Source organism: Pelmatolapia mariae, linkage group LG5 (genome assembly GCF_036321145.2).
Source record: "Pelmatolapia mariae isolate MD_Pm_ZW linkage group LG5, Pm_UMD_F_2, whole genome shotgun sequence".
NCBI classification, from domain to species: Eukaryota; Metazoa; Chordata; class Actinopteri; order Cichliformes; family Cichlidae; genus Pelmatolapia; species Pelmatolapia mariae.
The window spans coordinates 28,002,213-28,019,726 of NC_086231.1; the positions used below are offsets into that span (position 1 = coordinate 28,002,213).

Here is a 17,514-nt window from a genome sequence, read left to right on the forward strand (position 1 = left end):
CTCAAAATGTTACTCATATTCACATCCAGCCTCTAAATCTTTTCTTTTTTATTAAAAGGTCTGGGGAACATACTAATGGGGTGTCGATACTGCGTGGGTTTCCAAGGGATTTCCCCTGTTTTAGGAATTCAGAGAGATGGTTTACTTGCAATCTTAAAAAGAAAAGAAAAAAAAAGAAAAGAAATGAAACTACAGCTTGAAGAGACTTCTAAGAATGTTTCTTCTTTTCGTGGTTTTTATGGCAAATCCTGATTACCACTGATAATAAATCTTATAATGGTATCTTTCAAACAATGCTCAAAGGCAGTATTGTGCATTTTATTGCCCTCTCTGTCTGTCTCAGGTTTGCTTGACTAGTCATGTGTGCAGAGATTCTCCCTGATGACCAGTTCAGCCCGGCGAATCGGGAATGCAATAACAAGGCTTCTCATAAAGACGAGTCACTCACTTCTATCAGCCGTGAGGGTCATCAAAACGCAGATAATAAAATCATATAACTGGTGGAAAGGTGCGGTGCTGGGAGAAACGTGTGCTGGGAGCGTACAGGAAGCAGCGCTGAGATACGCAGAGCAAACTAGCGCGATCACCATCTACCACTTTATCCATTCTGACTGTTACACATAAACAAACATAGGCGCCACAGATAGCCCCGGCTACCTCGTAGTTAGCAACGCCTCAGCTGAGCGAAGCACTTTAAAGCGGCATTACGACAGTCGTGTCAACAGTGCAGGAAAGACTCTCAGATAATAACTCGGCAGACAAAGGCAGTGAAGGTGATACTTCAGTGTAATTACCACAACATCCAGCGGAGGATTTACACGCCGGTTTGCCACAGGTTTACACACAGAGCACAAAAACTCATGTCGAAGCGCTCGAGTGCTGTTGAGCCCAGCTCTAATTATGGGATAAACAGGCTTAATCCTGAGAATAGCATAAGCGTACGGAGTGTTAAAACAAAATGTCGTTTAACCCTGAAAGTGAGATGGTGATGGTGATATGGGTGGCAGGTCAAAAGAGTTGGGTTCTCGAGGCTTTAAGAATCCACATTTAGTGTTAGTGGAAACTTAAAGAGCTAACATTTAAACCTTTATTTAAAAAAAAAAAAAAAAGCAAACTGCACTGATATATACGCTTTTTGTCATGACCATGCTGGGTTTTTTGGATATTTAACCACTCTCCGGTTAAACGTTTTAGCGGTACATCTGGCAAGAGAGTTTGCATTCGGGCTAATTTGAATGCTGGTACTTACAGCTCCCTTAGCTTCTGGCAGAACTTCCACCCATCAGGATTGATGCGTGCTATGGAGTTGTTACTGAGGAACAGCTGCTGCAGGGAAGTCAGTCCGTAAAGCGAGCCACTGTTCACCTCCGTCAGGCTGTTGTAGTCCAGGTGCCTGCATGACACAGAGATACTGCAGTGAGAATCTGTTGATCTCAAAACATTTCACCACATTACTGTGACATAAATTACAATGCAATTTGTGAGCATTACTCTGTTATTTTGCGTGTAATTTAAGTGATTATGTAAAAGTTCTGGGTGGAGGGGGAAAAAAGTGTAATTGTGAGAAAGTTCCAGTAAGGGTACAAAAAGATCTTTTTTAGTCAGTGAGTATTCCTGTAATGGCAGTAAATGAGTGCAAATAGGATTAGCCAATCAGATAGTGCTTGCTCCAAACTAACTGCAGCACCCAAATTCTTTAAATTAGATTTATTTTTTTTTTTTCAACTATTCGGATTTGTCCTCTGCTGTGCAGGAGAACTTGTGAAAGTAAAACAAAAGCAGTCAGATAATAGTTTTAAATAAATGATTCTCTTTGGTATTATTAAAGGTGATGTTTAGTACGTACAGGACTTTCATCTTAGCCAGGTCAAAGAAGGCTCCGTCAGTCAGCTTGCTGATGCTGTTCCTTTGTAGTTTGAGCACCTCCAGGCTGGATAAACCCTGGAAGGTTAGACCCTCCACTTGGCGTATACGGTTCCTGTTCAGCTCACTGAAAGGTGGTAGGACAAAACAGATGATATAGAGGGACTAATGAGAGAAAATGTTTGAGGTGCTGTAAACGGAAGACCATTTTAAAGAGAAGCAGCAGAAAAAACATCTTCCCCTTGTTTTGCCCTTATTCAGCAAAGGCATTTATCAAGCATTGGTGGTGGTATGGGGCCAGGGTTGTACACTACATGTGTTATTACCCCTTGGATTAAAACAGAGTGAGATGATTAAAAACTTTACTCATTTTCTCTTTGTATAAAAAGCCTGAGGTGCCTGTGGATGTAACAATGAATCTGTACAGCCGCTGTGTGTGTGTGTGTGTGTGTGTGTGTGTGTGTGTGTGTGTGTGTGTAGGCTGTAAAAGCCTTCAGCTTTTTCAAAGATAAACATTCACAAAGCTTCTTTTGTGTCTCATGTGCATCACCTCTAGCATGTGGTGATACAGTGTCACTGGGGCCCCATGTCCAACAAAAGGCACCTGGGGAAACTACTGGAGCCACAATGGAGAGAGACTCCCATTACGCGAGACCCTTTGCTCTCCAGAATGGAGGCGTTGAGCTACAAATGGGTCTACCTCACCGTTATGCTGGAGGTTAGTTTGACGAAGATAAAGGAGCATGGTGTGGGGACTAAACTAACCACTTTGGGGGATATGGAAGAAGGCAATAAATCACCAATAATATGGCTCTGGTGTTTACCTAGTCAGGTCTTATCCATCCCTAGTGGTACAGCTCACACTAACAGCACTCTAAATGTTAAACACACACAGCTCAATCAGCGGACACTAGAAGCTCCTTCTCAGGAAAAAGGCTCATCTCTGTATAGTTTCCAAACACTACAATTGGGAAACGTGCTCGGTTTTCAGCCTAAATATGAAATGACAACAGCGTAATGTTTTTGCAGGGTGAACTGTTTTGACAGATCAAAGCTCAAGCTTGTCAGCAAACTAGCCTACACTGTTAAAACTGATCAAATCCAGTGGCACTCACAGCTGGGTGAGCCTCGGGAGCTGGAAGGCTTTCACGGGGATCTGGCTGATGCGGTTTCGGCTCAGTCTTAGAACCTGTAGGGTTTCGCCCAAATGGTCCAGAGCTCCGAGCTCCAACACACTGATCTTGTTGTTACTGAGGTACCTGAACAAAGGGAAGCCACAGTGAGGTTTGTTAGAAATCTTATATTTGGAAAACATGTTATTTTGCATGTGCATGTCCATTAACATCACTTAATATTAGTTACAGAACTAAAGTTTCCTCATAGAATAAATAACATATTTTTCTTTAATAATTTATTTAATTTTGCTTTAATTAAATAGCTGGTGCATGACGTGCCACAGGAATCCTCCGAGATGCTACTTACAGATCTCGGATATGGAGGCCTGCAGGGAAGCACTGTCCTCGCAGCTCAGTAATGTCATTATTGCTCAGGTCCAGGGTTTCCACAGAAAGCAGCTCCCCAGTCCGCCTGCCATCAATACTGCGAATCTTATTATGATGTCTGAAAAATAAAGAACACAAACAGAAGACATAAGGTGTGGTCCTCACCGTTACCTAAACTTTGTGTACTCTTCCCATTAGGGAAGCTACTCCAATCCCACTGGCTTCTGGAAGCCCATTCAGGAAGAGAGAGTGAGAGAATGAGAACACACAGAACAAAGTGGTCTTCATCCACCACAAAATGTAGTACTTTAAGTGCTTCCAAACAGAGGCTGGTCTTCTTTAAACAACTCCCAAGGACAAAAAAAACCAGCCACAAAATCTGTCAGATGGATGGGGCCTCAGTGATGAACCAGAGCCACTTGAAGGAAGATCTTGGTGTGTTGTGAAATGGGGAGAAGGGTTACTTTAAAGGTCCTAATGAACCCAGGGAGTTTTCACGCAAGGAAACCTCTATCTCTGCCGAGCTTTGTCAGTGGGTGCTAGCCTGGTTTAACCAGAAGCCTGAGAGGAGACTGAATTTCCTCTCAGGCTGTCCTGTTTAGAGCTCTTGTTCAGAAATGAGGGTGACTCTCTTTACCCTATTCTGACCTCCTCCACATCTGTGCTCTTTATTTTGTGGAGCAGACGTGTTCCACACAGAGAGGTTGAGAAAGACAGTGATATAATAAAGAGTGAGATAGACTGATGGAGTGTGATATTTGACATTTATCCGTGTTGCAACCAAAGTGGTGTGTGTGTGTGTCAGGAGACTGAAGGCCTGTGTAATCTGAGTGTACATGAAAGCTTTTGCTGGATGACACGTTTGACACATGACTAGGTGCTAACTAGGGTCAGGGGATCCATTTAGTACCACATCCATTGCCCGACAATTAAATTTTGTTTTTACAAAACTAACACAAAACATTTAAAATGATAGGAAACACGACAGAGTAACACAAAAAGGCAGAGCAATAAGCAAACTGCCACTTCATCATCTGACATGTACCACTCAAGGGAAATCTTTGCTACATGACGGAGGCATTTTTTTTTTTAGCTTTCACAAGCAATGTGTTTGACATCACCTTGTAAGGCAAAACCATTTAATGCTTCTAACTAGTTAATCACAACTTCCCAAGAGCCTTTTTCCAGCAAATGACACCAACTTCTTTTTTCTCTTGAATTTAAACAAAGCTGTCTGGAGTGCCACAAAACTACAGTTCCTCTCATGGCTCCAAAAGTAGTCCTGCTGCGTCATAATGTTAATCGCTGAACGTCTATCATGAAATTAATATAGCTGGAAGCTAATTCCCCTCCTTCATTCTTTATTACTCACTCAGGTACTGTCTGTAAAGCTGCATCTCTCCTAATTCCAGTCACAGTACTGGATGTTGGTGCTTTTTGGAGCATTTTAATGTAATTCTCTGGTAGACGATGTAACCTGTTGTAAGGTACAGCAATAGGCAGCACGGATATAGGTCTGAAAAATGAAGCCAATCGTCTGATCGGGGAGGGGGCAAGACTTTCCCGATAAGTTGTTAGGCTAAGTCACTCGTTCCAGGAAATAATGAATGAAATATTAAGTTAGAATGGCCACAATTAAACAAAACGGTTTTTCAGAAAGGACCACATCTTATGTATGGTTTGAAAACAGCAAACTAGCAATGAAAAACAACAACAACAACAACAAAACCCCACGCATCTTAAGGCTTCTCACTAGCTGACAGTAGCTGATAGCTTAGCATTGCACCTTCTGGTCTAAAATACAGTTCTTTCACATCATATTCTTCATAATGCTAAAGTTAATCTTTCAAAAATCCACAGTGGCTTTTAAACACAGTCTATGATCCAAACCTAAGAGTACTGTCACGTGGCCTGACTCATTCAGATTTACTGTAGATTCTTTCCAAATCTGATAATACACACTATCACCATGTCGAACCAATTCGGTTAATAAAAGGTCACGGTCTTCTTGGAAGTTAGGCAGCTTATTACTTATCAAACATCAGGGACAGAGAGATTTTAACCAAATCACGTGCAGCATCTTTAAATCAATTCACTTGACCTTTTAAGAGTTTGATAGTGTTATATTTAAAAGGGCAGTGCGTGTGTGTGCTTCACAGAAAGTGTGAGGTGGCAGGTGCTCTACCAGTCAAACTCATCAAAACAAGGTCAATCCCTCCTCTTTTTCTAGGCTGTAGCCAGCAGATGAACACACACACACAGTCATTTATTGGTGTATGGGATGTAGGAGGGTTCAAACCACAGTGGCCCACCTGAATAAACAGTGGCAGAAATGGTTAAGGATGAGCACACATGCGCAAACACACAACACAAATAACAAACGCACACATGGGCCAGAGCAACAGACAGTGGCAACAGTGAGCAACAAGAGCAAGGAAGGGACGGAAAGAAAGAAGGAAGGAAGGAAGCAAAGGGGTGAGGAGAAAATGAGGGGGGATTATGGGGTGAGGCGAGGTCAACAGCTGGTGACCTTCGCTGTGGAAAAACAGATCAGTCTCAAACTGGTGGGAGAGGCTGAACCCCCCCACGTTCTTCCTCCACCGCTCCAATCAAACTTTCCCCTCCCACAGCCAGAGCCCAGCTGCACCGCGTGAGAGACGGATAAAGCCTCGGCGCTCATCGTGTTTGAAGTCTGCACATACATACGATTATGAAAACTGATTATCATACGGCTAGTGACATTTCTGATAAAGAGGAGCTCGGTTCACCCGTGCTCCCTTTGATGTCCGGGAGTTCCTTATTCGCTTTGATTCCACTTAATTCCAAATCTCATTACCCTGCCCCATTGACCATCTGATTATCATGAGCCCGGCTCATTTTGACACGTCTTTTGATGTATGGAAAGTGCATTTGTTGGGGGGGATACACTAGCGTGCCCATTCTCCTGTTTCCAGTGCCATCTCTGAAGTCGATTGTTTGGCCCGTCTCTTTCCGTTTGAAGTCCACTGTCAGGACAAAGGGAGAATTATTTGAAAATCAGATCATCCAGTTGGCCATACAGATTCTATCCCAAGCTGTGTTAAAGAGCCCCTCTGAAGCAGGCGATGAGCACAATAGGAAAGTTTGTGCTGCTCTGCTGTCGCTTTGACACTCTGATTTTAAAACATTTACTTGCTTCTTTTTTGCTTGTCATCCTGCTGTGGCTTTCTGGGAGCCTGCAGGACATCAGCAGGCTCGCCAACTGTATTGTGGAACTGTGGGTGCCTGGCATATGGCCTTTGGATGATTTAACAGAAAGTTTGACATGCTCAGATGACTTAATAGTAATTTATGTCTTTTATGTGATGATTGATGGACATCTAATCAAATTGAAAGTGACCACAAGTTTCGACCACCCTGTCATGCTTGTCTGTACCCGATCAAAAAGTGCAGCAAAAAACAGAGCTGGCAGACATGTACGGAAAGGATGAAAGCACCAAAGGGAGAGCGCTACAAGAGGCACAAAAAAGGCCAAAAAATTGAGTCTGAGTCATTTCTCAATCAAACAAAACATTGAGAACAAAAGCAACTCACCTGCCCACTCGTCTTTTTTTAGCATTCCTATTATTTCCGTAGAAGCCAGGCTGATGTACTTGTTTTTAATTTTGTATATTGCACACCCACATGAATCAGTCAGCAGTTTCGTTCTTCACCTTCCAGTGAAGGTGAATAATGAATGTACAAAAACCCCCCCCCACAAGTGTTCATTTTTGCAATTATTGCTCTTCATTTGGCAGAAATTTATAATGCCAAAAATCCTAGGAGCTCACCATTTATTTCAGGTTCTGTGTCAAGACACCTTTTGGATAGATCCTTTTATTCATGACTGCATACCTTGTCTGCAACAAGTCATTCGATAGACTAGAAGACTCGGAGGGAGTCAGCCTGTCAGTCAGTAGCAACATAAAATGCTCTTGGGCTTTTGGAGAGTTTACTGTTTGATGAGCGGCTGAAGACAGATTCTCTGTCCATTTGCTTCCCTGTGTGTTTGTATGTTTATGCAAGCCACTGTCTCACACAAACTTGTAGTCAGACTACATTCCGGACGATCTCCAACCAATGGCACGGGAACACCGCCCAGCAGCCCGAGCTGCTGCGTCTGCCAGGGTGCACACACACACACACACACACACACACACACACACACACTGCAGAGGACTCAGTGGTTGGTGTGTTAAAGCACATTGGATTTACTTTTGGGAATGACACTGAACCCGAGATCACCTCTCACTTCCTTTTTCCTTTCTTTTCTGTACCCTTCCTGCTGCCTCATCCACTACTTCTCCTTTAACCATTCCTCTTTCGACATACGATGGTGTCATCCTGCTCTGATACTACGATCTATTACTCCCTCCCTGATTTCTCATCCTTCCTCCCCTGCCTACCCTCACCCATTTTACTGTAAGCTATGTGACTGACAGCTGCAGCTGCAAGTGCTTCAGTGGGCCTTCACTTCAGCTGCGTGGCTTAGTAAAAATCTGACCCTCCCACCAGCTTCCACTCCCATCAGCACTACTGGCCTTTCCCCTAGCAACAGGCTGCAAGTCAGACCCAAAAAAAGACACCCCAATCATCTGCAGAGCCTGCGACTGGACACAGTTTGTGCAAGTAAAGGTGAACTTGCTCCAGTCTGTTTTATATCAGAGGCAGAGTGAACATGAGACTGTGCTAAAACTTAAAGATACAAACCAAAAAAAACTAACCAACCAAACAAACAAACCATGGCACACAATAACAGAAGGTCAAACTTCTGATACACGTCAACAGACATCTGTTAGAGTTGAATAATCAAACCACAGATGCTTCCCTTACCAACTGTCCACAGCTTACAGTAATATTCTGACCACATCAGTGCATCACGATAAATTCTGAGAAGCAGGCAGATGACACACAGGGAGAGGCGGACGTGTGACTCCCACAAAGATCCCCGCTGAATCTGATATGTCGATGACCAATGTAATAGGAACCAGCAGCTGTGTACTTTACTACCATGCAGCCCGCCTGGATGCCAGCAAAGTGTGAAAGAAAATACAGAGTGAAGCTAATGGTTAGCACTCGACGATGGCCGATTAACTTGCTCGTTTCAGGCTGAGCGAGTTGTGAGAATGTTTATGGATACCGCAATAACCACAACGCTGCCATATCCATTCACAGGCCAGCATCACTACCCACATTTATTTGCCTTGTTGACCCCAATCGGAGGTGTCGGGAAGCAGTGCACTGCAGCTACATTTATATTTGCACAGTGAATTACGTAGTTCAGCTAGTTTGTTGGTTCCATTACTGTTATTGTATACGTATATATAATTTTTGCATTAACTACTGAAAACACAAGCAATTTAGGACTACAATGGGATATTTTTCCTTGCTGTTATCGAACCCCTTTTGGCAAGCCCCGCCCCCGTTTTCTATTACCCTGAGCTGAGGGGCTAGGCGCTGCATTCGTCACATGCTCTGCACATGTGTGGAGCATGTGCGGAGAGGCCACCGCTGCTCAGCACTCACGAGGAGAAACATCCTCAGAATATCGATTATTTCTATTTGTTAACAAACGTTCAGGGAAACTGTTGCACTTTGTGGCTATGTGACTAATCACTACCTTTGTTGAAGTTTACACCTGTTTTGTAAAAACCTTTGTCTCTTGCATTACGAGTTGCTTTAGGTAACATCCTGAGAAAACAAGGTGTCAGAACTCTGTTATTTCCTTCTATTACTTTGCATTGCATTAACTTTATCTTATTATGAACAACATTAAAAATAAAAAAAATAAAAAGATCACATATTTCTGTGGGCTTGCCTCAATCACTGCTTTCGCCATCTTTTAGCAGCGTGAATAAAGTTACCGAATTACCCCCCCTTCATCAATTTCCTTCCATTGCAAAAAAAAAAAAGACACCGCTGAGCCCACGTTTGTGACAAATACAAGCGCACCCACGCCCTTTCCAAATACGGCTGTAAATCTGCAGCAAGATGCCAGCACAGGCAGTACCCCCCCGGCACAATTTCACAACTGGGAGCAACGACTTAGAACTATATACGAGCTGACACTCCAAACAGCCAGTACCACTCACTGCAGACAAGCCCACATAGAAAGGTAAAAGGACTGGTCGCTCACTCCACCACATGCTAATCCGTGAAGACAGAAATTCGTACTGACACCAGCTAATTTAAATGCAGTCGAGTCACATTTGTGGCTACCTTCACATGAATTCAACATTACTTATGAGATGCAAAGGCCTATTCTTTCTCAACATATGTCAACAGACTATTTAAAATCACACCAGTGAGGCAACTGACCTAAGAATACAGTAACAGAAGCCCTCTGCAGACATGGGATACATAGGCATGGCTGGCTTCATCAATCTGTTAAAATTACTAAAAGAGCAATATTTGCTGTGCGCTTTCAGACGTGAGTGTGACCGCACTCTCTAACGTTTAACTCTCTTTGCTGTTGTCACTGTTTGTGAGTCTGGGCATGTGTGTGTGTTGCAGCTGTGAACACACAGGGGCACCTCACACACAGGCTACAAGTGAAACATCTCTCTTTTGGATACAGATCTTCTGGTGCCAAGTTAATCAGTAAGTGTAGTAATACTCACAGGTAGAGGGACACAATCTTGGATGCAGCCTGTCCTAAATCCGGTATGGAGGTCAGCTCATTGTGGTCTAGCCGACTGAAAGTTACAAACACAGAGAGAAGAGGGTTAGAGAAGCAAACCGCTCATAAAGGAGCACCCTTGAAAATTGACAATTATATATATATATATATATATATATATATATATATATATATATATATATATATATATATATATATATATATATATATATATATATATATATATATATATATATATATATATATATATATATATGCACACATATTTATACACACGCACAGATATCTACACATATTTAGATATGGTTGTTATAACTCATTTCAGTCAAAGCACGTATAAATCAAGAGATAGGACTTTTCACGTCTGCTGCACAGCAAGTGGCGAGTCATCCTTTTAAAAACTGAAAATAACATGGGAGTAAAACAGATGTCCGGGAGCGTATGACTGGCCGGCTGGCCTGCCAAAGATGTCACCAGTGTGTGTATCACCAGTACGTTCCTGTATCTGTGTGTGTGCGCCTTGTGTACTGGCGCTGAGTGACACAAAACCAAGCCCTCTCCTCACCATATAAAATATTTACAAGGCCAGTGTTGGCCACAGTATCAGGTGGTGGGGGAGAGGGCTTAATATAGAAAACCACCACTTAATTCTCAATTGGACTTAGTTCAAGAGAACACATATGAGAATGCTGCTCGGAAGCGGAGCGGCAATGATGGGAGTTAGCCAGAATGAAGTAACTGATTTTTTTTTTTTTAACAACACGTGACACTTCAGGTGACAGTCCAACAGGGCCAAACACATTTACTGAAAAGGGTTTAGGAGATTTTAAGGAGACTCTGTCAGCAGAAACCATGAGTGCTCTGCGGGTGACTACTTACAGCTCTCTCAAGTTGGGAAGGTTGGCAAAGGCTTCAGGACTGATGGAAGTCAGTTTGTTGTGGCCAAGATTTCTGAAAACAAACAAAAAGTTGCTCATTACAAGACAGGAAACAACAATTATTTGAAATACCTGCAGGGCAATGGTGTTTCACATCTTTTATTGCTTTCGTCCTTGGCATTTTTCAGCACTTTAAATAAGGATCCTGATCAATAGCAGCAATTATGTTTCCCATTTGACAAACATCCTCATCTGTCCGCATTAAGTATGCCTGAAAACACTGCAGTACATAAATTTACGCCAGCCTTCAAGGAGGGCCCGGATCGATACCATCGATACAGAGCGTGTCTCTCCTGGCTCACTTTCCAAACATTACCCACAGGCCATTCATCTGCAGCAGTCAATTTGCACTTTCAGCTAACGGTGTATTTAATAGCTGGCACTTGACTTGTACAGAAGCTTATTAGTGAGCGATTTGTCCAGTGATACAGCCTTACTGCTGTTAAGAGTGCAGGTAAAAAAAAAAAACTAAAAAAAAACTTTTTTTAAAGTGGGGATTTGGTGGGCACAGCTAACACACCTTTGCTTTTTCACCGAGATTCCCACGCCGTATGAATCGAGTTTATCTCGCGTAGACAAGTGCTATCTGTGTCACACACTTGCCTCCTGCCTAGCTGGCATGTCGCCTGCCTGTTGGCAGAGCAGGCCGCAGTGAGAGCGCTGTTTGTGTTTGCGTGGTGGGGTTAGGCTAGGCGAGACAAAGGGAGCCCACAGCTCCGAGCCGCCTGCCTCCCGCCCCTCCATCCCTCTGTCCAGACGTGAGAGACGGCCCAGGAATGTTTCACAGGCCTGCCGAGAGATGGCTACTTGTTCCCAGAGTCCGGGGACACTTTTACCTGATGTAACGCATTCCTCATTCTGCTCTTGTCCCACAGTGGCCTTAAAAGCCCACAGACTGGACAGCGACATATATTTTTTTTAAAGATAAATTTGAAGCTAAACAAACAAAACAAACACAAAAAACCTGCCATTTTCATACTCCATGCTCACTACACTTTCTCTTAAACAATTTATGCCCATCAGTCTCAATAGCCATCTCACTTGACAGATTTCCCTTTCTTGTCTTCTGTACTCAATTGCAGATAATGACAGTCTTTTTCCCCCATTTCTTTCTCTCAAAGTGTGTGTGTGAGACGAGATAATAGCAGAGCGTGTGTCTGCCCTCGGGGCTAACAGAGAGGTGTGTATGCATGTCTATGTCATGATCGTTTACTGGGGCACCTCCCATTCAGGCCTAGATCGCTAAATTATTGTTCCCTGCAATGGGAGGAAATTACCTTGTTACGGCGAAGCCAAAAAAACAACACACACACACAGAGTCCCCATTGATCGCCTTTGCCTAGAGGCAGGTATAATGAGCCAAAGATACACCCAACACTGACAGCATGAGAGGCAGTGCCGTCATCTGGACAAGCTATCAGTAGTTTCTAATCAACCTGCATTTGGCACAAAATAGCAGAAGAAATTTCACCAGTCCACACTGCATAACAAGCAAGTAAAAGATTTATCCAAAAACGTCACAATCATGGAGCTTTGTTAATATCTAACTTTGATATTTAATATTGAATTAAGCAGAGAAAATTGACTGCAGATATGATACTCAAGGTTTAAAATAAGGAGAAGGGTAAAGCAGGATGAAGGACTGACTAAGTCGAGGTTGGGGGGTAAACCTGTCGCGCTGGTGCCAAAGGCCACAGCAGCAAACAGAATTGGCCTTTTATGTGTGTATACGCAAGCACGCCTGTGCCTTTTTTTCTCAGTCACCTATGGTATTTACGCAACTCCGTCTTTTCCTTCCCACTTCATTGAGACAAATCTGTTTTCTTGCCTATCAGATGAGATAAGTTTCACAGTATTTTAACACCTACTGTAAAGGAGGTGATGGTGATGATAAGGGCTGGGTTCTCTCCCTCTCCAACCCCCATCACCACCACCGCCCACACACACACACACACACACGGCAGGAAAGAAGGAGGGAATGTGACTCCAGCTTTAAGCATTGTTAATGCTTTCCAGAAAGTGACCTTGCACTCATGCAGTTTCTGAAAGAATTTGCTGCACCGGGTAAGAAAAATACAAGTCTTTGAGTTTTCGACTGCTCCGCGAGTGGAGAGATGCAGACGCCAACACTAACAGAAACAAACATGCTCAGAAGAAGAAGAAAAAAAGAACTACCCAAATATCCTCTCAAATGCTAAACTGGGTTTAGCGTTCCATAACCTTTGAAAGTTTATGCTGTATAGTTCAACCAGTTGAAAAACGAAGTGTAGCTGTGTTTTATTAAACATGGCAAACACTACTGCAATTTACCTTAAAAAAAATTGAGAATGGTTCAAACACTGCATTCCATTGTGTGGTACAACTACTTCATAATGGGCAGGACTGTTTGACATTAGTCAGCAGGATCAAACTCAAAAGCACTCTCAGCCAGGTACTTAGCCAAAGAAAGTGTGGGAAAATCTAAACGTTGAATCAAATGCTAATTTTCCCACTGACTTCAATCTGTTCTGATTAATGTGCTGCTGCCAGTAAAGCATTTTGGACAATCAAAAAGGGGCACAATTAACATTCATCACAAAGTCTACCAGTGTTTTCCCTCAGATTTTGAGTCCTTTGGTGTGCGTGGGCGAGTTTATGTGGAGGAACAGCTTTTTCAATTATTAAAGATTATTTGATCCTCCAAATAAATAACTGAACAATACAATCTGCTGCCTCTTTAGTTACTCGGATGTACTTTCACTCTGCCGTCTCTAGTGCATTGCACCTAAAAAAAAAATTGTAGTTTTTGCTCACAACAACCCCACCAAGTCAACTTGGCCCAGTACCCTGAAACACTTAAAGACGGAACATATCAAAGGTTCTTTATGAAACAGCAACAGACATACTTCAATTGACAACATCCTAAGCTGGTCGCCTTAACAACTAGTTGGAAGGTTTGACTCAATCCGAGTATACCTGGGAAGGAAGTCTTCAAAAGCAAGCATGATAAACTCATGAAAGGCCTGCTTCATAGAGCAGGTGTCTTAGAAAGAAAAATGGAGCCTAGCGCCTGCAGAAGACCATCACTTCTGGACTGTGTAGCCGATGTGACACATAAAACTCATTAAAAAGCTTTAAAAAATTGCTTCGTTATGGGTACTGTGGGAGTAGAGGAAGCCTGTGAGTAGTGGAGTGATGTCATAGCGTATGACACTACACTTGTAAGTCAGCGCATAGCCTGTGTGTGGGAGAGGAGATGTGAGGAGGGAGGAAGAGTGCAGGGACTTACACATACAGAGATACATCATCATTATCTTTTCCCATTTCTATCGTAGATAAATGCAGTGTGAACTTTGCTCACTCAAAGTGTGAAGTGATGTCAGGGATGAGCCTTCTGTAGTCCAGTTGTGAGACAAAAGCTCTTTAATGTGGTCGACTTCATGGCATCGTAAAACTGGTCAAATAATAACCTGCGTGTCAGAGAGCCAGACACACAGACACACAAACACACAGACACACACCGACGCTGCTCTTCCTGTCATTAAAGGCCAGTTTATAGCCCAGCAACTGCAGTGAGAGTGTACACAAAGCTAACACCAGCTCCCGGCCACCATTTTACACACAAGTCATACAGCGAATGAGAAGTGGGGCCGGTATCTTATCAGTTTCGACAAGGTTAAAAGCATAAACTGGCCGACAAGCGTTACTATAAAAGTGATAAATCTGACTCGTTAAAATCGGAGCAAAGAAACACAGTAAATACCAGATCCTTGGAAGGGGGGGCAAGGAGAACTTAGGTGCAAGATCAGAGAGATGTAGTGCTGATGGGCTCAGCATATTTTACCATTTGCATTACAGATACTCACTGCCCCCACACACATAACTCAAAGAGGCTGCTCCTGCCTTTGAAATCAGCCCAACTGGGAGCGTGACTCTGAAGTTTTCCGATGTAGGCACATCTTGGGGCCATGTGCAGCCCCATTGTGAGTGTTGCCGCTTTGGGGTTATAGCAGGAGATGAAGCAGCGCACTCCAAACAAACCAGGACGAGGTTGGGGAAAGTTTCTGCAGCAGCCCGAGGCGCTACTTGAGCCCACGGCTGGGTCCACAGACCCAAGACTGGGCACTCCATATGAAACAAACTGGTTGATGCCGTCTGCACAGCAGGCAAACCAAGGGTTTAATGCAGGAGCATGCTCCTGCTGTCTAGTGTGATAACAGTGTAATGTTTTACAAATGGCGCCATGCTAGATCATTCTGAGTACAGGGAAATGAGTGTCCCAAATTAATCTCGAAGAATAACATAAACACTGTATTGTTGTACTCCTGTCTAGTAGTCTGGCCTAATGCTCTTAACTTCAAAGTGAAGAAAAAGACAGACAGTTTTTCATTCGTTAATTTCCTTCCCTACTGATGTTTATTTTATTAGCAGAACAATAATTACCCATGATAATAATGATTACACATGAATTTGTGGTTGTTTTGGGATTTAAATTGATGCTGTTTTCTACAGTATCAGAAAGTACAGAGGCCAGGGGGACAAAAAAAAATCTGGCCCAAGTTAGCACTCCAATCTCCCCTTGTGTCTCGAAGGGCTGTCTGTTTTCTGGGGTGAAGCTGCTTCACTTGCGCAGTACCTCTCACTCTTTCCAAGTCACACTTTTTTTCCCCCCCAAACATCTTCTCCAGATTCCCAAACTCTTACCAGATGTACAGAATTCACAGATGATTCACTGATCAAGCCCACTTTGTAGATACTGACTTCAGGGTAGAGGGAAAAGAGGGAAAAAAAAACTTGGCGCTCTAAAGTGTCTTCACAAAAGAGCCATCTATTCTGCTGACTGAATTCCTGTCGAATGAGTTGTGGCAGCAGCTGTTTGATTGTCATTAGAGCCAGCGTGAGGCTATGAGCTCATTCCATATCTCCATATTAATGTCAGACTTTATCTGGTCTTATTAGAGTAGAGGATCAAGCTTTAGCCGTTTCTTCCTAATTTGTTCACAGCTAATGCGTTACATGAATCATCTCAGCCGGTTAAAAAAAACAAGACTTCTATTTAATCTTCCATCTAAGAACCACCAATACTTCTACTAACCTGAAAATCTAACGGCCTGATGAGGGAGGAAAAGTGACACGGGCCTGATAAAGATCACCTCCAATGATAATATCATCCTAAAGCCTTCTAAACACTCAAGTTAGGTCTACAAAATATCTGCCAGACATGAAAGTCGCAAGGCCAGCAAAACTATGACAATAAACAAACTTGGTATAATCACCAATACCACAAGATTACAAGGCTGCGTAGCGAGAAATGCCCTAGAAACCACAAAGGGCTCAGCCCTGCTGAGTGCTGTTGCTGTATCTCTGCCCCAGCTGCTCAAATGTTGATGTGTTTAAGCAAGAGATGAAACATTTCTGCACTGTGGTGTTTATACATCAGTCAGTCCCAACATAAAATCCAAAATCCCTGACAGTATAAATGGCCATGATGGAAACAGTAAACCCAGGGCAAGCATAGTACTAGTGGTTAAACCTATTTTGTGTGTCTAGTAATAGCTTAGATGAAGCAAAACACTACCTGAAAATAAAAGGTGTTATTTCTGCATATATGTGGCAGTCAAGCAAACGGCTGTGTAACATGCAATTTCCTTTGGGTTTCCACTGTGTGTTCTAACATGTGTGACAGTGGTTGAGGTTTCTGACCACTGACAGGACTTTCACCAACTAGTGGAGCTGAGATTCAGTAAGCAGAAGCAGACTGTGGCATTAACAAGACACTTCCGCTTAGTGCATCCCTCTCCACGAACCCTCCTACTCCCGCAGGCCAGGTGATCCAGAGTTACACCCCCCCAGTAACCAGTCTACGATCACCATCTGGGCTCTCAATCCCAAAACCACCAACACAAACCTATTTCCTGAGGTAGAAGCCAAAAAACAGCTGTTGGGGGTAGCGTTTACCAATAAGGCTTTAAGTGAGGTTGAAGGCTACACTTTGGGGATGACTTGCAGCAGAGAGTTTGGCCAGCACATGTAAAAACTTGGGAAACCACTAGCAAAATGCCACATTACACAGGGGGTCATTTGAGAGCAAGCGAGTGATTCAAGGGCTCAGTATTCAAATAAAAAAATATATATGTAGAAAAGATGGAACTTTCCATAACAACAAATAGCAAAAAGAAAAGACGGAGAAACGCTGGCAAACAGACACCCTGCATCTGCTTTATCTCTATCCCAGCACAGCAATCGCAGCCAAAATCTGTAATGCTCATGCTTTTATTTACTTGCAAAATCCCATTATGCCAGTGGCACAGTAGGCAAAAATGCTTTTAATACACATTACTGTGGCTGCAAATAAGATAAGACACCACTCCTGAGAGGGAATATGTGACTTTGTGAGAGTAAACTTGCTTTAAATGTTGTTAGGCTATTCATCAATCAGAAACAATAGGCAAACATCTGAGAGTGGTGGACAGTTTGTTAAATGTTACAAGCACTGATGTAAAACAGGAAAGGACATGTGCAACGAAGAAGTTCATAACCGCAGAGGTTTCAAAGAGGCTGGATGTCCAGGCTG

At 43.0% G+C, this 17,514-nt stretch overlaps 1 protein-coding gene across 2 annotated transcripts in view; it reads right to left on the minus strand.

Annotated features, from left to right (window-relative positions):
• lrig1 (leucine-rich repeats and immunoglobulin-like domains 1) overlaps window positions 1-17,514 on the minus strand; it is a 34,062-nt gene that overhangs the window by 12,101 nt on the left and 4,447 nt on the right. For both annotated transcript variants that reach the window (XM_063474594.1, XM_063474593.1), the window contains exons 2-7: window positions 10,903-10,974; window positions 10,004-10,078; window positions 3,346-3,483; window positions 2,979-3,122; window positions 1,847-1,990; window positions 1,250-1,393 (exon numbers count right to left, since the gene is read on the minus strand). In XM_063474594.1, the coding sequence (XP_063330664.1) occupies window positions 1,250-1,393; window positions 1,847-1,990; window positions 2,979-3,122; window positions 3,346-3,483; window positions 10,004-10,078; window positions 10,903-10,974 (717 nt within the window). The remainder of the gene's footprint in view (window positions 1-1,249; window positions 1,394-1,846; window positions 1,991-2,978; window positions 3,123-3,345; window positions 3,484-10,003; window positions 10,079-10,902; window positions 10,975-17,514) is intronic.